The following is a 27,064-nucleotide window of genomic DNA, read 5'->3' as shown; positions in this document are numbered from 1 at the left end:
TTCCGTCATTGCTGTTTAGGTTTGCAACACAGACTTTTAAATTAATTTTAAGATAGAAATTCCCACTTTTCAAACTTCGACTAAAGAAAGTGAGAAAGGAGGAAAAAAAAAAGACTAAAACAATACACTAGCCATAACTACAAACACAGTCAGATTAGAAGCAAACAAAAATAACTAATTAATCCCAGAAATTTAGGAACAGGTACCCATCTCCTAAACACAGGAAAGAATAATAGGGTAAGAAAGAACTGTTAATAGTAAAATAAATAATAGAATAACAGGTCAATGAACAATTATGAACACAAACACCAACTTAAAATATAAAATAAAATAATAACACAGAATTGGCATTTTAAATATTTAAGCATTCAAAAAAAAAAAGAATGGAAATACCCATAGAACTCACTAATCTTATCTAGACTGCTTTTGCTACAGCTGGTGAAAATGATCCTACATACAAAAGAAATACCATCTCTGTAAAAGCCAGTTACACTACTCTGACATTAGTAGTAATGTCTTTACTTGGGTTTGAATCTGGAATATCAGCATATATGAAGATGTTTCAAGCACAGTTTACAGTTTTATATAATAAGAAGAATGGCCATATTTATCAACATCCGTCAAGCACAGAATTTCAGAGGCATTAAAATCTTGAGCTCTTACTTCTTGGGTGAGGTAAAGCTTCTTTTATGTGTAACTACTTTTTGATTACACTGTATCTCTTGTTAATTCTTGAAAGATTGATTATATTTAAAGCAAGATTACAACAATGACATTTCTAATGGAATACATTCAGTGTGTTCCATGTGATAGATTTGCAATTAATTGTACTGGTTAGAAATTGTTTTAAAATAAGTAAGGAACTATTTCCCTTTGTGCCTTGAAAAATCCAATATTTTGTATTTTTGATTAGTTTAAGAAAAACAGTTATTAAAGATAATTTTATTTTTGTTCTGAATTTCAACAATACTTTTTAGTTGCATAACTGCAACAGCATTCTAAGTCCAGTTGCTTTCTAGATTGAAATGCAAGAAAATATATGTTACCCACATAATAGTTTGTGCACATTTTTAGTTAGCAACCTTTACTTCTGAACATACCTGGGACAAATCTATGGCAGTTAAAATGTCCACAATTAAATATTTAATTACATTATATTTGTTAATTGTCTTAAAACCAAGTATTTAACTGATACACAAAAAAACCCCCAATAGGAATCATAGCAGCTATTTTTTGATAAGATTTTTAATAGTCTCTGAATTATGTTAATTGAGGAATATCTCAATGCCTAGGGATGCCATAAGACAAAAAACAAAGCAAGGTTACTGGCTTTTGTGTCTGGAAGACCTTCACATGTATTGTTGGGATTCTCTAGTGATCAGCAACACAGAGAATCTTATTTACTACATTTCAAATCACCAAGCTGAAGACAGCATAATGTACAGATCTATTTCTCAGTATCAAAAAGATAAATTTAAGGAACTTTTATTCAGCTGTTTAAAAGTATTCTTAGTTGCATTTCTCAGGAATCTAATACTGTTTTATTTCCTTGTAATAAAGATTAAATTTAAAATTTTCAATTTTATTTCTCCTTGAACTTTAAGCACTGAGAAATAAACTCTCCTATATCTGAAGCCAAGAAGCAAATGCCTTTCATGTTATATTTATTTGTTCTTTTGTTAACACTGACTCATCAGAGTATATCTCATGGGCAAGGATGCTCTGTGAGAAAAAAAATCCTTAAATACAATCTTGATAGAATTTTACTGATCTGCAAAAGACTGGTCACAATGACTTCGAGGTGATTGACCTTGCACTAGAGCATCTCTCTTACAAGGTCAGGCTGAGGGAGCTGGGACTGTTCAGGCTCTAGAAGAGACGATTGAGAGGGGACCTCATCAATGTCTAGAGGTATCTGAAGGGAGAGTGTCAAGAGGATGGAGCCAGGCTCTTCTGAGTGGTGCCATGTAATAGGACAAGAGGCAACAGGCAGAAACTGATGCACAGGAAATTCCCCTGAATAGGATGAACTTCTGGACTGTGCTGGTGACCGTGCACCAGAACAGATTGCCCAGAGAGGTTGTGGAGTCGCCCTCACTGGAGATACTCCATAACCATCTGGACACAATCCTGTGCCATGTGCTCTGCTTGACCAGGGAGGTTAGACCAGATAACCCATTGTGGTTCCTTCCAACCTTACTCATACTCTGATACCTCACAACCAAAATCTAATTGTCTATCATCACATGCCTATACGTAGGGTTTATACTTATTTCTTCTTGAGCATTTAGTCTGCACTTAGCAAAAGTGAAATTTATGTATATTGTACTCTGTAAGTCACATAGTATTGAGGATGAACCTTTGCACATTTGACTCTAGATATGATTATACAATATAATTTTGTGATAGTGTGAACTCTATCTTCTAAATTTTATGTGAAGTTGTATTGGATAGCACAATTTCCAACAAAAGTATGTATGGGATCTTTGTGGTAACCTTCCTTTATTTTTTTTTCTAGGTAATATAAAAATGTCATCACAAGAACGACTTTCAATTCTTACCTTGTAACCATGTATTATCCTAACATATTGTGTTACTTTTCCTTCAAAAGTTGACTTTTATTCATGGAACACTGCCAAACATCTTAAAAATTCAATGGTACAGTATCAACTCTTTATAATGTTGATTTCCAAGACTTCCCAAAAAATTTCACATTCTTCTTCAAAAGTTACATTGATTTTTCTTCTACATGTTGAACAATGCATCTCTTAGCTCTCCTAGCTCTATTTCTTTTTTTTTTTTTTTTAAATCTCTACCAATTTTATAACTGGAAATTGGCCAATTGCTCATCGTGGAAGATTTTTGACAGGTTCATCACCTCACACTACTTCTATAGAAAGGCTAACTTAACCTTAAGGTCTACATTTGTACTTCAAACACTTCATATAAATCTCTTTCAGAACTACACAGAAAAGACTGTCTCATCCTAGCAATCTGCTATTTTTCTGTTTATTGATTTTCTTTACTTTGACTCAGTTCCTTCAAGTCAAAGGAAAGCTTCTAATGCACAACCTCTCTGGTTACCTCAATGAGGTAATATAACAAAGATAACATATGATTTACTTTCCCTCCCCTACCCTCAATAACATTTTCCTTGAATACATTTTTGCCTTTGATCTGCTATTGACACTTTAATAACTTTCCCACTTTTCTAATCTCTAGAAAAGTGTATTACTGGTTAGATCAGGTTTTGAAGCTAATTCTCAAAATCCTGATGGCCAAACTTTCTACTACCTTTTTTTGAACATGATTCCTTTTCCTGAAATACATATCTTAATTTCTATTAGATTCCCTAACTGTGTTGTTTCGTCACCTGATTTGGTGGTTCACTTGGGTTTTGATTCTGATTTGTAATTCTCTATAATGGTGATTTTGCGTGATTCCAGGTCACCAGTAAATACTTACCTTTTCGCTGTCGTCTTCAAATCTATTTCAATGAGCTTTCTTATTTTGATATCTTTTCCCACACAAAGTAAAAAAAAAAAAAAGTTGCTCTTCTCTTCCTCCCAGGGTGTCCAATTTTAATGCATTATAGACAATTCAGATACATTCTGAGCACATTATTGTCACATTTCCTCTCATTGAGAAAATCTGCTCTGCTTTAAGCCAGCTGCTTTGCTATTCATTAGATACTTTTATCTTATGCTGAAATAAAAGATGTTAACTGAATCACCAGTATTTGAACTGAAGATAATTAAAACACCACTGTAATTAATGTTCTCTGGCCTTCCATTACTTCGCTTAACGTCTGAAAACATGTTTTATTAAAAATTCACCCACAAATCATCCAGTGTATTTCCTGGAATGCTACCTAAGTAAAGCTTTGAACTACCAGCTTAATCAGTAAGTGATTAACAAAACAATAGAAACATATAAAATGTGCAGTTCAACAGGGAAGAAACTGGAATCTTTTAAATCCATAACAATGAAACAATTTCTGGAATACACAGATGTGTGTTGCATAGTGTTGTGATTTATTATTTTAACTTCCTAACACACAGCTACTCTTTAACGTTTAAAAGAGAAATACATTATGAAAAGGATCCAGTGAATATCTCAAAATGAAGAGTAAAATTTTGTTGCAGAAGACACTGTTCCTTCAAAAGACTGTAGCTTCAGAGATAAGCTGTAACACAAGCAGCTTCTGAGTCAAATGTCAAGAAATATGGGATCTAAAAGAGGCAGCTATCCTCTTTAAGCTTGTTTACCATTCCTATAGTATGTTGACTAAATGCTGTATCTCAGTCAAGAAGGAAAAGAAAATTTAACTAAAATTCAAAACAACGTAGTCTCTTAATTGCAGGTTTTCTTGTTCCTCAGAACCCTCCCCTAGTTCCCACTGTGATAGACAATGTGAAGATGACAAAACTTGTGCAAAGAATGAAATATGAGTCTTATACATGTAACCAGCAGCATATCTCACCTAATAAATCTGCTTCCAGTTGATTACTGAAATCTTACTAGACAAAAGTGAGGACCATCTGACTGCTGCCTGAGGTTAAGTTAGAAATATGCATATTTGTCAGCTATAGCCAGTGCAGCTGACTGGATCAGTTTCTTTAATTCCAGTTATTAATTAATTGATTTACCATGATTACTAACTGATGCTACATAATCCTAGCTGACTTCAGTGTCTTGCAGACTTTGGAAAATAAATATTTGCTTCTCTCTGTGAATAAATGGCAGTTATTTTTTTTTCTTTCTAAGAACAGAATACCCTGCAGTCAACTTGTCTGTTCTAAAGAAACTTCAAAGAAAAATATACACATATGTTGCTAACAGTATAATACAGAAACAAACATATATCTATGTAAACTTGTGCTAAAAAGTGGGTTTCTCTCCACCTCAAAATACATGATGAAAATTTTTTTTGAGGTAAAATAATGTTTTTTCAATCTTTTACTTGAAAATTTACCTATTCAAAGCAAAAAGAAATTGTCAGTTTTAAATATCCTAAATAAGAAAAAAAATCACATACATTATTCCGTATTTTCATATGTGTTTTCTATATACTTTTATTGCCAAATAAATTGGAAACTCTGTCAGTGAATTTACATATTTTGTCATTTACATGCTATTCACAAAAATATTAAAGTTGTCTATTACATTTTCCTTGCTTCTTCATAATGCTTATTCAAATTAACAGTTACATATAAGAAAACCTATTTAAAATTATGGCTTGGATAGACATGTTTGATTTCAAATCAATTTTTAATAGTTAAGAAAATTAAAAGATTAAAGATGAAAAAAATCAAATTTATATATCTTTAGCTACTTCTCCTTCTTTTTAACATTTCATTCATTAAGCTATGCTTTTAAAAATTGGCTGCAGATTTAGTTCAACAGAAGATGAAGTGACTGGTTTTATGATGCACTCTATTTAACTAATCCCTTAAATATGTTGGGAATTAGGATTCTCTGCCAGCTGATTTTAATGAGATCATTGTAATTAACAACTTTCTTCATTTCTTATACTTTATTTACCATTATATTACATTATTACTTCTTAAAAGAAAGCTTGAAATAATTACACACAACATTTATTATTCAATGGACATTGTATTCAATGCCATATTGTGAACTCCAAATGTATATGGAAAAGGTCAGACACTCAGAGTAATGCTTTTTGTGAGTGTTTGTGCCCATTTTTAATGGGTTTTTGAACTTTTCTAGAATTATTAATATTTATAGTTAATTCCAGTGTAATTTTTAAACTTTGTCTGATATGAAGAAAACATCTTCAATAAAAGCTGAGATTTTAACTCAATCACATTTTCAAAAAACTATGAGGTTTTCGCCAAACTACCAGCTACCTGCATATCCATCCAGAAAGACCTTATTTTTGTTTCCTATTCCCAAAACTATTTGCATACTTTATAATAACCGATCAGTCGCATGTCCTAGGAAAAATGAGATAATTATCTCCCAGAAATATATACTAGTAACTAAGTCTCAATTACTTCCAAATCTACTATGTGGAAGTTAGGTTTTCTCTCTCTGGCTTTTTGACTTGATAGTTCTCGGTGTACAATGGTTTCCTGTCCATGGAGGAGGAGTAATGAGTGTGGTCGTATTGAAAAGGGTCTGTAGGGCAAGGTTTATAGGTTAAGGTACACCCAGATGCCTACTCTTTTACTTTCTCAGAAATCTCAGTGCTAAATTTTAACACATACATCCCTCCAAAACGGAGTTTGTTGTATGTGGTATGTTCAGATATTTCACTAGATCTATTATTTCCTGTGTTGCTGTTCTAAGTCATACCCTGCTGAGCATGCAAGCAGGGTAAATACCGTTCACGGAGTCCAGATGCAAATGGAAAAATACACCTTCTTAACAAGCTCTTTGAATCCCCTCTGGTGATCTTTTAAGAAGCCTGTTTCTCTATACCAACTATATTGCGAGGAAAACTTAGAATGGTAAAGCAATGGACATAATATTTATGAAAAATGACAGTGGAAGCTTGGGAAAAATATTAAGCATTCAGGAGATATTCCAATCACAATAAAATAAAATCCTTTATAATTTCTTCAAAAGACCTTCAATTGCCTTTTCAAGTCTGGCTATTAATAACTAACTTTTCTGAGTATTTTGCATTTAAATAGCATTTTTCATATTCAAAATGCAATCCTAATTGATTTTAATTTTAATTCTAAGTACTCAAGTCATTGTCCACGTGATTCTATAAAGCCAATGTGTTATTTTGGGCAAAAAGAAAATCATAAATGCATTGTAAGTAGCCAACATATGACAATTTTAAGTAAAGCCTGTTGCTGAAGTGGTTAAACTGATCATACTTGGGAACCATAAAACAAAGAAAACCAGAGTGCCTCCTTCCCAGTAACACAGCTTTATTTGCTGTAGGAATTCTCTGTGGTTTCTGCAATTGCCCTAATTCAAACTTCGAAATTGATTTAAATAGCAGCCTTTCATGTGGTGACTACAAACATAAGCAACTCTTTATCATCAGTAGATCAAAAAACGAATTGATGTCCTCTCCTAACCACAGTAGTATGTAAGATCACTGTTGAAGATGTTCCAAACACATCCTCAAAGGGCTATGAATTTTTTTTTCCCCACTACTGATTTTAGAGATTTTATTTATAAATATTTAAGAGAATTATTGAGTAGTTTTAAAGTAAAAGCATCAATTTTGTGTTTTTCTTTTATGGTGCAAATGTCATGAATTCTTTACCTACTCAAAGATTTCCAAGTATTCAAGTACATGATAAAAGTGCATAATATGAGAAAAATAATTAGCTATACCTTATATGAGTGATCATTTAAGAAAGGTCTCTGAAATAGATAGTGTAGAAATCTAGTCAGAAGAGTGACTCACACTGAAAATCCAAGAGCAGGTGGCACAACTAGTTCACATGACCATGGTAATTAATGATTTTCAGTCTGCAATATCATTTAGCTAGTCATAATTCAAATATGAAATTAGTAAGGATTAATTTCTTTTAAACAAAAGTGTTATCAAGAGGAGGTAAATGGTTGACTACAGTCGCAGCATCACCTCTGCCACCTCTTAAGTGCGTCTTAATGGCTTCATATCTTTACTACCTTAATGGAATGCTAACTGAAGTTGGTCTTATCACGTCTCTCAATGTCCTTGTTCCCCTCTTTATACCATAACTACCAACCATTTAAACTCATGCAATCCTCAGAGTTTCCATCTGAGGGCCTTTCCTAACATGAGAAAGATAAACATTGGATTTCAGAGAATTACTTTCAGATTTTGCAAGAATTCTTTAGTGATTATAAGCCATCCTGGCTTTGTATCTTCACTATATCTCTGTTTCTTTTCTACTATCTCACTGAATCCTCTGCCACCTCCAAAGTATGAAGGCAATGTGTTTACTGCAGATTCAATTCTCTGCCACAGGTACATTATTTTAAAAAAATTAATATCATTGAGGAACAAGCCTCTTACAGAGAACTGCAAAGGCACATATAAGCCTGGCATGTTAAATTCATAAAATAATTAAAAGTAGTTAATATAAGTGGATTTTTTAGTAAAAACACCCCCCCCAATTAATAAGCAGCAACCCAAAATACAGTTACTACTATCCACCTACAGTATCCCTGTAATAATGTCTGATTCTGATCTCAGTTACACTTTAGATATTAATTCAATCTGTTCTGTCTCTTCAAAACAAGCAGTAATGTCCAGAAACATATTTTGTTTGGTTGCTTTTTTAAAAATTATGAAAATGTTGAATGCCATATATGGAAGTTAATGAATGCTGGGCTTCTAATAACTATTTTGTGCCCTTCAAAATTTTCTTTTTCATTGCTTATGTATGATAGTTGAGGATTTGGGAATATATTCAAAAATTCTATATTTTTACTCCAAAAATGCATAATGGGACAGAAAAATTTAATGAAGATTCCAAATACTTTGATTAAAATTTCTACATTCTAATGCAAAGTTTGACTTTAGTTTGAAGTTTGACTATGATTTATCATGTAAAAAACCTGGCCGAATAGAGTCATGGTTTCAAAAGACCATGCCAGTATGCAGTAACCACATTAGGATCACACCTTCGTTCTGTAAAAAATACATAAAAATGTGACCTCTGATTAAGTAATCAATATTGAATAATTGATGAAAAAATTGTCAACGTTTACTATATTACAAAATAATAAACACTAAGATTAAGCTTAGTTTAAGTTTTCATATATAAACCTGCTTTGAACTATGTCAAATAAGTGTAACAACTTAATATAGATGGAAACAACTGAATGAATATTCTGAATATTGGATATTGTTAGATATATCTTACAGATGGAGTTATTTTGAAACCTGGATTCAAATATTTCTAAGGATTAAACAACATGCTGTAATGAAGCGTAGTAATATTTTTTAGTGATCAATAAAGGATTTCTTCTGGTAGGAACAATGTTTTCACACTCAGTCATAAATATGATTTCCCATTAGACAGCTTTTTGCTACTTTGAAAATAATTGTTCTTTGCTACCAAAAATTTAAAATTACCTATAGTAGGTGTAGCTAAGAGAAATCATTAATCATTGTGCCTATGATACTAATATTTCATCTGCATATGTTAATTACATCCTGTTCTTGATATCCACCATGAAATACCAAATAGCTTAGCATATTAGCCTGGATAATCTTTGCATATGTTCATAAAAGAATGAAGCCAATGATTTGGTTCACTTCCCACACTTATTAGAGAGGTTCAAGGTCATTTAAAAAAAAATTATTTCAAACAAATGTAAGTCACGCCTAATGCACATAGGACTAGGTCATAAAAAATATTAGGGAATAAAGGTAGAACATAAAAAATTATTCAGCTTTTATCTAACTCCAAAATCATCAGTTTTTGTCTTTTAGGGTCTATAGACACTCATATGTTCTATATTTTGCACATTTCAGGAGAGCAAGTTTTGATGGACTAAGCCGTTCATCAGCCAGTTTATAATGAAGCCTGGCCAGACACAGAACATCAGTGTTCCTCAACAAAGATTTCGTATGGGGCTTGATGTACTAGCCATTTTCAGAGAATACTTAAAGTCATCCCAAATGGTTGTCCTCCCAAACTAATAGAGTCATGGCCTTATTTTATTTTTGATAGTCTGAATGAAGGATGTGTATTTGACTATATTTTATCTAAAAGACTAGACTTCTGAACTAGTAGGACCCTTAACTCCTTTCTCTATGTGGGCCAAACTCATCTCTTGGGAGCGTGTCAAGTAACACCAAGTTATTCAGAAGGTGTATGGAGATGGTACTCTATCCTCCTTTATTGAGATTCTACAACTCAGTGAAAATATCCACGTTATTGCAACAAGACTTTTTACTTGATAGAGTCTGACTATGGACCCTTATATCAATTTCACCCTCAGAGTATCTGCGTTATTTATCTAATATTTTTCTTCGTGGAAATTATCAAGTTCTCTTCTCTTAGATCAAGTTCTATTCCCATAGAATAGGAAAAGCTTTTATATGTGTTTTGATTTATACTCTTTTCAAGACCAATTGTATATGTTGTAAAGCATGTCCCTTGAGCTGAGTGAGCCACCTGGAATGTTGAAGGCTTTCCCTTCCTCTCCTCTGACCTACTTAGCTCCAACTATGAGCAAAATCAGAATACTCATTCATAATATTTCTCTTTTAAATATTCTCAGATGCCTCACTTTTCCGATAAATCTGTAAGTTTAAATACAGCTCAAAAGAATTTAAAAAAAGAACCCAGATTCTAAACTGATATTAAAAATGTAAAGATGTAGAGAACATGATAAGTAATTTAAGAAAAAAATTATTTTTGCTCCATACCTAAAACATCAGATCAAAATGTTACAGGTATAAAGGCCCCATTTTTTAAAATAAATAAATAAATACATAAACCCCCCATATATGCTGAGGTGATATTTTATACTATGTTTCTTTATAACACTATTAGTTTCAAAGGAGTTTAAAAAATACAATGGGCAGAATGGAGGAATCTGTTTTCTACTAGGCAAATTCTGTTGTATAAGTGAAAATTACAAAGCTAATGCCTGGGGTTTGGTGGGTTTTTTCGGGTTTGTTTGTTTGTCGCGGTTTTTTGGGGGTGGTTTTTTTTTGGGCAGGCCATCATATCTGTGACATCATATCTTAAAGTAGTATGGGGTTTGCCATCTTTTAAATAAGGTCTTTTTCACAGAGGAAAGAAAATGGTCCAGTTAGAATCGGTGACAGACATATCCACTACTTCTTTTATGATAAGATTTTTTTTCTCTTTTAATTGCAATGGCAGTCTTTCCAAGCAAAATATTTTCCTTTAGTGAATGTTAAAATAGATAACACTGGAAGATTGTTAAGTAGATTATAAGTGACAATAAGAGATACAATTATGGCATTGATAAAGAAATTCTTTATCTTTCATTACCTACGAAAAAGAACTTCCAAAAAAGGGAAGCTTTCCCCTCTTATACACAACCACCTTCTTCACCAACTCTTCTCTAGGAAACAACTTTCACATCTCATTTTAAATTGAGGAAAAAACTTTTGATTTCCATTGTCCACACTTCCAAACATTTACGAGGCCCAGTTTTCCAATTTGATGCCACTGAATTTTGGAATTCAGTACTACGGTGGTTTTGGTGGACAAGGAAAATATTAAACTTCTTCAAATGCTTATAATAATGGTTATTCTTTAGATTGGAGAATTTATAATTTTTCTGCTTTGCTTGTACTCCACCATACAATTTGCGATAGAAATTTAAAATACACAGTGCACTCTATTTAAAATATAAACTTATTCAAATTGGAAATGGATTCAATCGGGTTTTTTGTCTTCAAATTATGAAAAAAAATTGAAAATAACATGATAATTGAATTTTATTCTAACTTATGAAGCAAAAGTTAATTTTGTAATTTGGCATTTTTCTGATATTAAAATCTGCATACATGGGAGAGGTTTTGTGCTTAATCTTACAGAATACATGACTTCACAAAGTGAAAAGTCTAAAGTGGCTATCAATTTCTGTTAAGAAATCAGCAAAATAAAAATTTAATCTTTTCTTAGAGTTTAAATCTGAAAATACTGGTCCTTGAGATGGGTAATCTAACTGAAGTCAGATTTTTGGAAAGAGTGGAGTTCTTCATATCGATAAAAGTTTGAATAATTGGATCTTTCATGCATTTCAAGGCTTAATTTTTCTACAGCTCATACGTCCAACAACTTAATGACGTAATGTTGTATATATAAAATATTTCATCTACGTGGTTTCAAAACTAGTAATAACAAAAAAGAAACCAACATATATTATGACATCCAAAGTATATTTAATGCTGTATTTAAATACATATATATGGTATATATCTCTATACTCTGCTGTTAATTATTGCAAGAATATCTGTCAGCATATAGAATGACATTACTACTAACCTTCTATTCCCAATAATAACACATAGCACTACTTATCCAATGTTAATAGAAACTTGAGTCAATAGTTTTCTTATTATTACACATATATTTTATTACATATGTTGTTGAAAATGGCTTTTTCCTGAAAGAGAATATTATTAAAATGTTCTTCCAATTTTTCACCTGTTTTTTCCATATGACTAAAAAAACAGTAACAACAACAGCAACTAAAATAAATTAAAAACTGTTCTTACCATGACAACTGGGGAGGGCTCTGTTCCATCCAGGTCTTCCATCATCTCCCATGATACATGTTAGTGTAGAATATCCCTGAAGAACATAACCTGCATCGCAGTAATATGTGACAGTGGAACCCAGTTTATAATCCATTCCAAGTCTTGTTCCATTCATTATATTTCCAGGATCAAAGCAAGACTCACGAAGCTTTGCTATAGAGGAAACAAATGAAAATATAATTCTGAATATAATCTAAAATTTTACAAATATTTTCTGGAGTTTTCTCAAGGTCTTCTTTGAGCACCCTGTAGACCCTGCTGATTTTTTTAAGAAGTCTTTCTTTCTATATCAAATGTTCTCTCTCCTTCTTTTTAATGTCTTTACAAATTACTATCTAATGACCAAAACTAAGTCTTCTGTATTTTTTCCAGATAATTTCTATAGTGCTCCATTACAGAACTATGTTTTTATCAGAAAATTCATTGTGACCAATGACATAGGTATGTAGTTAGATGAAGGTAGATCCATGGACATTCTTCCAGTAGATAAGACACATCCTAGTTTTAAAATCTGTGGTGGGAAAACTTGTAAATGGAGGAAATTAATATGAGTAGTTTGTCATAAAATAGAAAGCAAGCAAACAAGAATTTCTTCAAAATTAATAAACTATAAATGAATATCTATTTACATATGATATAATGATATATTTTCATATAGCTTTTTTCCCTCACTGGAAGACAAAGTACAAAAATACTCCTTAAATTTTTCTAACTTTTTAATTTTTTATAGATATTTCTTTCAAAATATTGAAATAAATTCAAACATATGCACATACTTTTATATTTGTTTCCCTCTTATTTCTATAACATGAATGTGCAATAAAAAATTGCACACAAATAAACACTTGACACTTCTAATTAACAACATTATTATGCAGAAGATGAGAAAAGTAAAACATTTTGGAAAAAAAATGCAATTTCCATTAAGGAAAAAAACCAGGAAATATATTAGACAGAAGCTATAATGAAGCAGATGATTTTGTGCTATGCAGGATAGAGTCTGGAGTAATACATTTTATCAAGCAGAAGACAGATATTTCAGATTTTCTTTAAAATTTAAGTGTGTTGTGGAGAAGATCAATGGGGAACACTTCTTCATTTTCTGCAAGATCAGTGCCAACTTTCTAATACATCAAAAGAAGTGTTTATTTACCAGGCATATTTGCACCGCGTAACTTTCTGCTAAAGGTATCGTTAACAAATGATTATATGAGCCTGGAAATTCCTGAAAGGTTTTTTAAGAGCTTCAAATAAAGCCACTTTACCTGATTCTGGCAGTACTTAAACTGAAGTTTCTGAAAAATTATAGATAAATTATTATTTATTTGACTTTTATATAGTTTGGTCACATATAAGCTATTGGTCACTACTAGAGCCAAGCTAATGTACTAAGTAGATCCCTTAAGGCCATTTTTATATTCTACTGTTTCTGAGAGGAGAGAAATAATTACATTGCATTTACATTTGAAGATGGAAAAACTGAATAATTCTTTTGAAATTTCAGCTTAACACCTTCCAAAAGAACTTGAAGATCTCCTAATGTGGTTAACAATTTATCAAGATTTACATATATAATCTACAGAGCATGCTTTTGATATGAAAAACAATCCAATAAAAATTAATAGTTATATCACATGATTAATCATTAAGATCAGGTATTAGATATTCACATTGATTCATTTAGCTAGTTGTAGTGTGGTGTCTAAAACTTTTTTTACATTCATTCAAAATTTTGGATGGAGAATGAAAAGTTAAAAGAGGCAATCTACTAGAAAGTCTGTAAATATATCACACAGATATTAATAATTATTATGTAAGCCAACCACACCTTCACTTGCAGGTCTTAGGGTAAATTGAAAATTCTTTCAAGTCCAAATTAGCAAATTTAGGAAAAAAAAAAAAAGAAAGAAAAGAAAGGGAAAAAAAAGGATAACTTAATTTAATTTAGGATTATAACTAGTATTTTTACAATATCAATACAATATTATTTTTCCTTCTTGTTGAACTAATATTGATATATCTGTATTGATTCACAACTGATATTGTGAGATCATCATTCTTGAATTTATGATTCCAAAAAATAATTCCAAATATTTCATAATTCTAGAAAATTCTTGGAGAAAGTAGATACTAGTACTACATGAAAAGATATAGAGAGAAAAAAATAATTTATTATGCCTGGTGCATAAATCAAAATTTGAGGAAAGACATGATCTGTCACAGCACAAATTATCTCTAGGGAAAAGTTACAGCCCTGTAATTTTCTTTTCCCCAAAATTATAGTTGTGACAGACTCTTGAAGTTGCTGACTAAACAGTTACAATGTCACTATTGAAATACAGTTTCTTAATAACCATTCTGAAAAATAAAGCCTGAAATACTTAGCACCTTAAAATTACTTTTGCAAATCTGAAGCAGCTGCTAAATGAACTTGTAAAAAAAAGTCATTAGACTACGCTACAGTATGAGAAAAATTATGTCAAATGGTGGCAAAAGGATTCATCAGGTCTGGCTGAGAACCAGTGACGAAAAGAGAAAATAAGATTGTATTAGCAAATTTGTAAGTGCTGCCAGGAAACAGGAATACAAATCTTTCACCATCAACATCATGTTGACCTGCAGTCAACTCAACCTTTCAAACTCCATGATGAGCACCAAAAAGGTCTGTTGTGGTTTAACTCCAGCTGGCAACTAAGCACCACACTACTGCTTGGTCACTCCTGACGGTGGGATAGGGAAGAGAATCAGAAAGGTAAAACTGAAATAACTTGTGGATGAAATAAGAATAATGAAATAAGTTAAATAGTTGAAATAAATTCTAATAGTAATATTAGAAATAACAATAGAAATAATAATAATTTAAATTAAAATGAAAATGAAAAAAAAAAGAGAGAGGGAGAAATAAAACCCCAGAAAAACAAGTTATGTTAATGAAAAACAATTACTCACCACCAACCAACCTATGTCCAGCTGGTTCCTAAATAATGTCCCTTTTAGATTTCCCTTTAGTTTGCAAGCTGAGCATGAGACAACACCATATCATATGGAATATCCCTTTTAACTTTTAAGGACTAGCTTATACTGTGTAAACTTCCTTTACATCAGTAGAATTTTATGACTTTAGGAAAGTATAAGGAAACTTCATGGGTTTGCCAAGGCAGCAAATACATAAGTCTTTCCCTTCTTTACTAATTGCTATCAGAATAAATGGAGAAGAAAAGAAGACCAAGGAGGTCTATACCAGCAACATTCATATTTTCCCTCTCGTTGTCTTTACAGATTATTGAATATTTTCGTATTTAGTTAATAGCAAATATTTCTGTTCCTCGAGCCATGTAGAGGCAGTTATGAAAGTTACTATTGGTTATATATTTTCAAGTCTGTATTTTCCTTTTTACTGTGTTATGACCTTGAACAGATTTGTCTGAGACAGGTAGACAGCTCTACTATGGTCTATTATACAAAGATTCAGTCAAAATATTTTTTCATTTCCAATACTGGACACCTAGATTCTAGCACATCATTTCATCTTGCAGGACCCTAAATGCACATAGGTCAACATGGCCTACTATAGCAAATAAAAATAAATTTTAAATTCTGGATAAAACACATATATATGCTGTTAAGTTTTGCCACTGCATCATTATTTTTGAAACCTGTAAACTATTGTCTCATTTTTGTTCATAGAATCATAGACTCATAGAATGGTTTTGGTTGGAAAGGACCTTAAAGATCATCTAGTTCCATTACCCCATGCCATGGGCAGCGAACCTTCTGCTAGATCAGGTTACTTAGAGCCCCCATCCAGTCTAGTCTTGAACACCTTCAGGGATGGGGAGCCCACAGCCTCTCTGGGAAACCTGTTCCAGTGCCTCACTGCCCCCACAGTAAAGAATTTCTGCCTAATATCTAAACTAAACCTACCCTCCTTCAGGTTAAGGCCATTCTCCCTTGTCCTATCACTATAAGGGCCTTCCCAGCCTTTCTGTAAGCCCCCTTTACATACTGGAAGGAATCATGCAATCAACATTATCATGTGTCAGGTATATGAAATCATATTAGAAGCTTTATCTTAAGTTAGTATAACATTATACACATTATCATACTCCTAGGCAAAACAAAAACATTACCAGGTAGAAAACTACAAGAAATTCCAACAGATTAAAATTTGCACTCATGCATTGAACTTTTCAAATAGATAAGAAAAATAATTTTACTTACCTTTGTACTCTAGATGGAATCCAGTAAAACTAACAGATCCATCACTCCGAAAAGCCAGATGCATAGTATTTGAACTGCTTTCTATCCTCTCCGGCAGCTTGCTATCTTGAAAGCTCCCAATTAGTGGGCTATTACTGTCTGGCCCATCATAGATATAGAGAAAGTCATAATTTGGTTCTATACTGAAGCTGGAGAAGAAAAAAAAAAAAGAGAGAGAGAGAAATGTTAGATAGAATATGCTTTGCTTAAGATTTTCACTCTTATTAGCTTAAATTTGAAGTTTACTATCACTGTTTTCATAAAAGGAAAACAAAGTCTCCACTGTCAGAAAAAAAGGTTTGTAGAAGTGTTTTAGTAGAAAACAAAGAAATACCAAAGAAATACCATATTTTTCGTTTCTCTCTTTAGAATTGATTGTTTGCTGCTAACCAGAAAAAACACCCCACAATCCAAAACTTTTTAAATAGAAAAAAAATTAATAGCATATTTCTAAAGCTTTAGAAAAAAACCCAATGTAGACCCATTGGAACTCTTTGCAGAAATGCTTTATGATATAATGCAGTCAGCTGCAGAGTAGAGAATACACAGCTTCTAATCAGACTAAAACACTTTCACACAGCCAGGGGATGATCTTCCCTTAACTCTGAGAGCAGAAAGCATTTTGCCTATAATCGGTTTAAATAAAAAGATGTAGCATTAAAACTTCATCTTTTCTTTTGAAAGAAATTATGGTTAGTTAACTAACTTAATTAGTTAAGTTTGAATTTAATTTTAAGTTAAGGGTGAGAGTTAACCAATTTTACTTATAAGATTGTCCCTGTATAAAAAAAATGTTTTTAAAAAAAGATACTTAGTGAAAGAATGAAAATCCAAACTATGTTGTCTCTAGTTGAAAGCAGCCCCTGACTGAAATAAATGTAGGCATTGAAGACCTCATAGAGCTCCTTTTTCAATATTTGGGTTATTTAAAAAATATTTCCTTACAAAAGAAATGCAAAAGTTAACACTTTTGATTGTTAAAGTGCCATAGTTTGTCTTGAGTTTAAAAGGATTAGCTGGAGTAAGTTCCATTCAAAAGCCTATTTAACATCACTTAGTAGAGTGTTCAAAGTTTCTCAGCCTGAAATTGTCTGTGTGTCATAAATGAAGCAATTCTCAGTAAGGATGCACTCTTCTTTGACCAAGACTAAGCTTCTAAGCTTCTGTCAAAAACCATAGCAATTGACCAGATTTTAAGATATTTTAATGTAGTAATATTTGAGATTTATAAACTGTTCATATACTTAGTCACATTGTAAAATATTATTTTTATTCTAAAATGGGGGTTCTCTTATATCTAAATGTACAATATAAAAAGCAGAATATTCTTAAATATCTTAAGCTCACAATATTTAACCAAATAAAACAACATGTGCTACTGCACAATAGAAAGTTCCTTAGCAACTTATATTCTGAAATCACCAACAAAATTAAATAATAAATTATGTAAATATAATTGAACAGTTATTTCCCTAGAATGAATTCACTAAAACACATACTATATCACTGAGCACCAAGAACAGAAAACTATATGACCTACCTCACTAAAGTCATCACATTAGCACTGATCAGAACAATAAAGACACTATTATAGAACATCCAGTATAAAAAGAACTTAAATTTGATGGGACATCACAAGTACCATTTTTACCTTTTCTGTGACATATTCCCCAGCTGGAATGCATAGTTTTCATACATAATAGATATATTAATTTGCATCCTGTGTTACATACAATGCATATAACAAAAGTTCCTCTGTGGAACTATGAAGGTCAATTTAATCTTGCATTGTAATTAAAGAAAATTCTAGAAAAATTCCACCTAATAACCAGAACATCAGGAAGTATCTTGTTGAAGGATCCTGAAATGATATGGTCTAATAAAACTAAATTTAAAGACAGCTTTTGAAATTTTGCCTATATAGCTGGTGTCTCAAACAAAATATGGTGAATCAATAAGTTTCACCATTAAAGACCATCCCGGATTGCAGACAGTTCAGTGAGTTACTCCAGCCATTCTGTCTTCTCAGGAATTGAATCTTATAAATTGAGCACCATCCACCTCAACATTAGCTAGTGCAAACAGAGTACTTTTAAGTAAACAGGAGCAATGAGTTCCAACTCCATTGGTCTGTGTATTGAGTAATTTTATGTATTTGTTGTGACTGTTAACAAAGATAACAATTACTAATTAGTTTGATAGTCATATTAAGTATACATATACCCTGAACAACACCAATAATAAAGTTATAAACATGACTTTAAAAATTATGAGTAAGTAGCAGTTTACCTGATAAATGCTAATGATATAACATAATCATTATTTACAGTGATAGTCCAGTCACAATCTCTGCTGTGGGGATAAGGATGAGGGAAGTTTGGTGAAAGTATAAAACCTGATGAGCCAGTCAGGTTTCCTCCACAGGGAGCTGTGAATAAAAATAGATTGAATTTGAGAAAAGAAGGTAAGAAATAAAGAAGCAAGTAACAGCAATCTGTTCACTGACATTTAATGTCCTCCAAAAGTTAAACAAAAAACAACTGAAGGATTTACAAAGCTTTAACAGAAACAAAAAAAATCCCAGATATTCACATTTAGCTTTAGACCAATTGTAATACTACTAAGTGAAACACTTGTTTTTGAACTCTGTGTCACTTTATTTGCTTGTATAATATTATGTCAAGGCTTTTCTGAATATACTGTGAACTTGAAAAATGCTCTGGCTACAGACTTCAAAAACTTGACTGGATAAGCTTTCCACTTTCTACTTATTAAAGGCTATGAAATATGATCTACTTACATCGATAATGTAATTACCTGCCTTTTCACCAGACAACACTCACTATTAACTCAGATCCAGATGGATATAATATAAATTAAAAAAAAAATTAAAATAATTGCAGTTGTCAAACTCAGAGATAGATAAAATAGCTTTCAAGCACAATCAGACCACATTTGTCTATGTGATTTTGAGGTTCCTAAAAGTTGTGGGGTTTTGGTCCAGAAATATAAATAGTAAAAAGAATGAAAGTATAAATAAATCTTGTTCTTCGGCATTCCTTATGGAAGACTTCATGCCTCAACAAGAGAATGAGCATGTTTTCTAAAGATTTTTTTGAAAGAAATTCTTAAAATTTTATTCAAAAAATTCTAGATAAGATTTATAAAGACTTATCATTTTGCATGACACATCTATACATCTTTTAAATACTTCCAGGGATGAGGACTCAACCACTTCCCTTGTCAGCCTGTTCCAATGGTTGGTAACCCTTTTGGTGAAGAAATTTTTCCTACTACCCATCTAAACCTCCCCTGGTGCAACTTGAAGCCATTTCCTCTCATCCTGTCATTTGTTACTTGAGAGAAGAAATGAACACCCACCTCACTACAACCACCTTTCAGGTAGTTGTAGAGAGCAAGAAGGTTTTCCCTGAGCTGTCCTTTCTCTAGGCTACACAACCTCAACTTCCTCAGCTGATCTTCATCAGGCTTGACCCTTCACCAGCTTTGCTACCCTTCTCTGGACTCACTCCAGCACCTCAATGTCTTTCTTGTAGTGAGGGCTCCATAACTGAACACAGGATTCAAGATGCAACCTCACCAGTGCTGGGGCAGGCGGACAGTCACTGCCCTCACACTGCTGGCCACACCATTTCTGATATAAACCAGGATGCCATTGGCCTTCTTGGTCACTTGGGCACACTGCAGGCTCATGTTCAGTTGGCTGTTGACCAATGCCCCCAGGTCCTTTTCCACCTGGTAGCTTTCCAGCCTAGCTTCCCCCAGCCTGTAGCAATGCATGGGATTGTTGAGACCAGACTGCAGAATCCAGCACTTCATCTTATCGAGTCTCATACCACTGGCATGGCCCATTGATCCAGCCTGTCCAGACCCCTCTGCAGTGCCTTCCTACCCTCCAACAGATCAACACTCCTGCACAACTTAGTGTTGTCTGTGAACTAACTGAAGGTGTGCTTCCAGATCATCAATAAAGATGTTAAACAGGACTGGCCCCAGTACTGAGTCCCAAGAAACAACTCTAGTGACTATCAACCAACTGTATGTAAATCCATTCACCGTGACTCTGGGCCCAGCCATCCAGCCAGTAGTTTACCCAGTGAAGAGTTCACCTGTTCAACCCATGAACAGTCAGTTTCTCCATGAGAATGCTGTAGGAAATGGTATCAAAATCTTTACTATATTTCGGGTAGTCAACATTCCCTGAGCAAGGCCCTTGTCATACAAGGAGGTCATGTTAGTCATTCAGGACCTGCCTTTAATAAACCAATGCTGTCTGAGCCTGATCCCCTGGTTGTCCTGTATGTGCTGCGTGATGGCACTCAAGATGATGCGTACAGAACAAGATGATATGTACAGGTATCATTCAACCTAGTGGGAAATACACACAATATTTCCTTACGTCATGAGAAATACTGCCTTCAGCTCCGGGGCCCCCAGCACAAGAAAGACATTGACCTGTCAGAGCAAGTCCAGAGAAGGGATGATCAGAGGGCTGGAATACCTCACCTATGAAGACAGGCTGAGACAGATAGAATTGTTGTGCCTGGAGAAGAGAAGGCTCCAGGAGACTTTACAGCAGGCTTCCAGTGCCTAAAGGGGGCCTACAAGAGAGATGGACAGGGACTTTTGACAAGGTGATTCAGTGACAGGACAAGGGAGAAGGGTTTTAAATTGAAAGGTAAGTTTAGGAAGAGATTCTTTACTATGAGGGTGGTGAAATATTGGAACACATTGTCCGGAGAAGTTGTGGATGTCCCATTCCTGGAAGTGTTCAAGGTCAAGCTGGATGGGGCTTTGAGCAATCTGGTCTAATGGAAGGTGTCCCTGCCTATGGTAGGAGGGTGGGAACTAGATGGCCCATCCAAACCATGCTATGATTCTATAAATTAAATCACAAGTCATTTATGAATTCAAGTACTGCAAGTAGAACACTTCAGTAGATTAATGCATCTACAGTTGCAGTCCATATGAGTGTAATCTTTCTACATTTTACATATTTTTTAATATTAAAAGGGAGTAATGAATACTGAAACTAACTCAAAAGAAAAAAAATAGAATATTCATTTACATTTTTTTTATTAAAAGTCATATGAATTCCAAAATCATCATTTTGTGTAAAAACAGTTAGAAGCTGAAACAACTCCTTGCTCGAGGAACACAAAAATATCATGAATCAATAGTACCAATAAATGCATAAAATATATCTTCCAGGTCTAGTACAATTTGTTTTGTTTTTCTTAATAGCTGCCAAATACAATTTTTATCACAATAAATCAACAGATATTTTCAGTTGCCGGAGAAAATTTCATTAGCTACAAGGTAACAGACTGGAGAAGTTTCACTTAGTATGAAACATTTACTTAGTTTTACAAGAAGGATAATGATTGCAACTTCTCTGTCTTCAAAAAATTAACATTGGTATTGTTTAGGAACATCTGTCATTTAATATTCTTTTGTCACAATTCTGAAATAAGTAAAATGAAATTATTACAAAACAATATGCATCCTTTAACTGTAAAAGAGGTCTCTGCAACCTTCTCTCTCGTTGAAGTAAAAGTTCATGCAAAAGAGGAGTTGTGAGGTTGTATGGAACGTAAAAGCTGCTCATCAGCTGCAACTACTGTTCTTCAGTATAACCCTGTAGACTCCTTCCCTTCAAGTACTTTAATAGTTCTGGTTGCACTATCTGCATATCTCGGGAATGAAAATTTAAAGAGTACCAAGGAGGATATTTAGGTCATTCACTGTAATCAAGCTTCACTGAAATGACCACTAAACTGTATGAGTCTGATGATATTTTTGAGGTATCTTGAACGGACATATGATGATATAAAGAAGTTAAACTGCTATGTCATTGTTTCACACTATTTTCTGCCAATGACTGCATTCATGGTACTTTCCTGATGTCTTGATTTAGTTTAGTTATCTGTTAGTTCATTGATAGAATATTTTCATATTAGTAACTTCTTTTTTATGTACTTATTCTTTCTTTACACACATTAGCAGTTACATTTTCTGTTTACAGTGAGACTGATTCTTTCATCTAAACTGTCCCAAGGTCTAGCTGATAGTCAGAAAGTCTCTCCAGGGAGTAAACGAAGTTAGACAGCCAAAATGTATTTTATTTCAAGCTATGCCATTAACAGTAGTAAAAAAAATCCAACCAAACAAAAAAAAAAATCTTCAATTTTATAGAATATCTCTCAGATAGAATTTTCTTTAGATACATCAATTTCAAGTTATTTTAATTTTTAGTTCATTAGATACTAAGTTGAGAATGTTAACACCATCTAATGAAAAATATTATTACATGATGCTTCTTTTTCCACTTTACCATCTTCTCTAAAGTTCTTCATAGACATTCTCTTTCTCTGCGTGCTTTAATTAAATTTTCGTGTGCTTCCAAATCCATAATTTTCTGGATTTAATGTGTCGAAAGCTATTATTAAGTGCCTTAATCTTATTTTTAACTGAGGAGAGACCAGTTCTGAAAATACAGTTTAAAGAACACCTACCTTTCACAGGTATTGGACATCAGACATAAGACTGAACAAATATAACAACCCCTTTAGAAAGAGAGGTAAATGTCAATACACTATGAAAAATATAATTTTTATGTGTTATGCAGTGAAAACTAGACGTAGGTTATGTTAGCCTCTCTTTATAAACCTCTGTGTAGACAGAGTGGTAAACAAGCACTGTGTCTGTCTCTGCTGATCTTAGCATTCATTTTTTCTATGGGAGGAAGTACAAGTTGGGTTCCTTTTATTTAAAATCTATTTAATTTCTCTAGAAGGCAAGAAAATATTATTCAGCAGCTTTCTGTCCTTTATTTATTTATTTATTCTTTTAATTACTTCTTAACAAAACAAACAGAACATATGTTTTTTCTTTTTTTTTTTTCTAATAAGAGATATTAAATAAAGAATCATAGAAAGGTTTGAGTTGGAAAGAACTTTAAATGTCTTCTAGTCAAAACCCATTGATATGAGCAGGGACGTCTTCAAACAGATCAGGTTGCTGAGAGCTCTGTCCGATCTGACCTTGAATGTTTCCAGTGATGGAATACACAATTCCCTGGGCAACCTGTTTCAGTGCTTCAACTATCCTAACTGTAAAAATTTTCTTCTATATATCTAGTCTGAAGATAAATTTAAATAATCATAATGAAATATGAAATAACTGCTGAAATTTTACTTTATAATAAATGTGTCATATAGATCACATTTTTAGGAAAGCACCACAAGAATTAACTGTTTACAAGATCTTTTACTGAGAAAAACAACAGAAACAAGCAAAAACAAGCCACAATTTAAAAAAGAAATATATTTGCCAATGAATGTCTGAAGAATGTCTGAAGTTTCTGGGAGACAGTCTATACCTTCCCTAAATGTATAGTTAACCTGAATCCCAAAATGACTTTTTGCAAGCCACTATTTTTAATATTGTCACTGAGAAAACTAAGCAAACACAATCATTTAAGATTCTGCTATCTAGACAAGATTGATTCCAGAAAATCTTTGGAATGGAAAACATCTAGCTATTTTTTGCACCACAGGCATAAGCCAAAGGACTGTCTTTTGGCAAGACATGCTCTCAAATTTATAGTTTTTCAGAATATCTTCAGTATAGAAGAGTTTCTAATTATTATCTTTCATTCAAATGCATGAATAGCTCTTTGTAATTTTCCCACTGCGACTACCTTTAAAATGAAGATGTTCTTAAAATTTTGTTACAACCAAGACACTCGCACAGGTAGGAACAATTAACAAGTACATTTTAGTTTTGAGCATTAATAATAAGGAGTTTTGAAAAGACACTTTGAAGTGTAAAGAGCTAATAAAGTAAATCCAGAACATAGTGCAAGTGTACACCTCAGGAATTATCCTTACCTCTTATTCTTCCATTAAAATTATTTTTCTTTTTTCCTAAGGCTTTGATAAACCATGATGATATTGAAGTTATGTGTAGAGTAAGCATCGTACAGTTTTGATTTACAGGCATGGAAAGAACATTAACGAGTACATTACAAGTTTGGGAAAAAAAAATCAATGAACTTCAAGGTGTACTGAACTACAACACACAATTTTGAAATCTCTCGGCTCTAAGGTAAGATTTGCACACTCTACTTTAGTCTATTAGCAGTTCATATTCCCCAACAATGTATCATTATAGGAAATCAATAGAAGATAACTTCATGCTTGATATTTGGGCAAATAAATCATCATAATAACCATTCTTGCTACTCTGTACACAGTAGGTGTTTGTGCATAAAGTGTGGAAATTACCAGTATTAGGTAAATGGATGCATGCAGTTAAAAAACAAGTGTATGCATATTTACACATGTGGTAAAGACAGAATGTCAGGTGAGCACTTACATTTAACGTATTTAATGATATCATCAACTCAAGAGTGATAATGATTAAAACTGCAAGTACTGCTTTATAAAAGGGTAATTATTTTTCAGTTGAAAAATATATTTTAAACCCTGCAATATCAAATAAGGCCAGCATGATAGAATATATTAACTATAAGGCCTCTTCCTAGAGCCCTGGAATTCATTTTACTTTTTCACTTAGACACTTACAGATGTTCAGTTAGTATTATAAATACATATTTTCACATATAAGAATTATAAGAGATGAACAATAAAATATTTCTTTACTGAAGTCTTCAAGCAAATAGTCTAGACAGTTCTTGTCCTCAAGCCCATACACTCACACTGCATAGGAAAGCATAGTAAGAAGAGTAAGAATAGAGAAAATAACACTTTAACACATTAGGTAGAATAGCCAAGACACCAAGTCAGTACTTTAATATGTTTGCAAACACCTGTCTGCAGCCATGCCTGAACAGGGGAGGTGATGTGCATGCATGCATATGAAAATAGAATGCAGATTTTATTTGCAACAGCTCGGGGCAAATTAAATTTGTTAAAGGAAAGAGAGTGTTTGAAAGCTAACCAGTGCTCCTAGCAGTTGCAATCTCTGGCAAGTTCCTCCCTGCAATGTTTGTCCAAGACTAGCAGGAATAGTAGTCATTGACATAGACCTTCTTGTTTTCTCTGTCACAGATCATCAAAGTATAAATGATATGGTTCTGAGAGGAAAAGGATGAGAACTATTATACTAACAACTACAGAGGAAAGGTTTTGGTTATGTCCATCAGGGCTTTATGCAAAATAATTTCTCAGATGTGAAGTACTCGTATGTTCGTCAAAGCAAGTTCCTAGAGCAGTGTGATTCATTACATCAGGATTTCTATTTTTAGGAAAGCATTATTTGATTTTTTTTCTTCATACCTATACAGACTGGTGGGTTGGGCTGCCAGAAGTACCGATTTTCTACCTGAATGCAGGTTATTCTCTCATCTCCTTGAAGTTCATAGCCAGGGTCACACTGAAAAATGACAGTGTCTCCAGGTTCTCTTCCATCCCCATTTCTAGTTCCATTCATGGGGACTCCAGGATCACGGCAGGCAGTGGCTACAGAACCTAGCAGTAAAAGAAAAAATAAAAATAAATTTTTGAAAAAAGTAATCTTTTCAATGCATTTTTGCCCCATTACGTTTTTCTAATCAGGAGGCTCTGCAAATTCAAAATTTTCCTAATTGCTTCTAAAATTTTGATAAATCCTCCAAATTGAGAAATCTGCTGCTTTTATACTATTAATTTTTGCTGCCTCCTTTAGGTATTAAAAGTGCCTAATTTTTCTTTTAATTATTTTTGTTTAAATTCTGTGGAGCACTGCAATATGTAAAAAGGAAAGTAGAAGATTTCCTAGTATCCTGGACATGTTGCACTTTTAACTTAGAGTGATTTATAAAACGAATAATGGAAAAAAATAATTGAAAAAACAGATTAAGAATTTCAGATTTTTCAAAGAAGTACGCTTGTATACATCTTCAATTCTCCACATATATATATGTTATAAATATATGTATGGTGTAACATTTAGGAGTGATCTTGGAAGTAAATTTCATTTATCACTCATATCTATACCCCTGCACATGACTTATCTACAATGCTAGACCTTTATAATAATATCAAAGAAATCACACAAAAAATACACATGGATTTAGTCTGATAGAATAGACAGCTATATATAATGCATAAATACAGATTATTACTAAGACAACACACAATCACAATGACTACAAGGGAAATATGAGAAATTTATAGATATATATAGATACTTAATATATTCTGATCAACATATTATTTAAGACATTATGTACCAAAATATGTAAGCTTACGTAAAAGGTAAGAACTTCAATGTTTATATAAGTAAATTTTATTTCCTACTTATGTTATAGAACTGAAACGTATTATAAATAAACACCAAATGTCAGATTTGCCTGTGGAACTAGTCCCATTGAGCTCAGCAATCTGTGCAACATAAATACAAAGTGGCAGTACTGAGATTTAATTCAGATGCCCTCTTTCTGGGGAGGTAAAGCAGACAGTAATCTATTTTTCCAAAATGTGTGGGGGTTACATATTTACAATTTTTTTGAAGAGCAAATCTTGGTCTATATAGGTTATTTCTTTA

The 27,064-nt window shown here is 32.9% G+C and overlaps 1 protein-coding gene across 4 annotated transcripts in view; it reads right to left on the bottom strand.

Annotated features, from left to right (window-relative positions):
* CSMD3 (CUB and Sushi multiple domains 3) overlaps positions 1-27,064 on the bottom strand; it is a 605,903-nt gene that overhangs the window by 158,049 nt on the left and 420,790 nt on the right. For all 4 annotated transcript variants that reach the window (XM_064646451.1, XM_064646458.1, XM_064646466.1 and 1 more), the window contains 4 exons: positions 25,816-26,007; positions 18,782-18,920; positions 16,454-16,641; positions 12,191-12,385 (listed from right to left, as the gene is read on the bottom strand). In XM_064646451.1, coding sequence (XP_064502521.1) covers positions 12,191-12,385; positions 16,454-16,641; positions 18,782-18,920; positions 25,816-26,007 — 714 coding nt within the window. The remainder of the gene's footprint in view (positions 1-12,190; positions 12,386-16,453; positions 16,642-18,781; positions 18,921-25,815; positions 26,008-27,064) is intronic.

This window comes from Pseudopipra pipra, chromosome 1, assembly GCF_036250125.1.
Source record: "Pseudopipra pipra isolate bDixPip1 chromosome 1, bDixPip1.hap1, whole genome shotgun sequence".
Classification (NCBI taxonomy): domain Eukaryota; kingdom Metazoa; phylum Chordata; class Aves; order Passeriformes; family Pipridae; genus Pseudopipra; species Pseudopipra pipra.
Note: the sequence above shows the minus strand (reverse complement) of the source record. Positions and strands in the feature narration are given on the sequence as shown.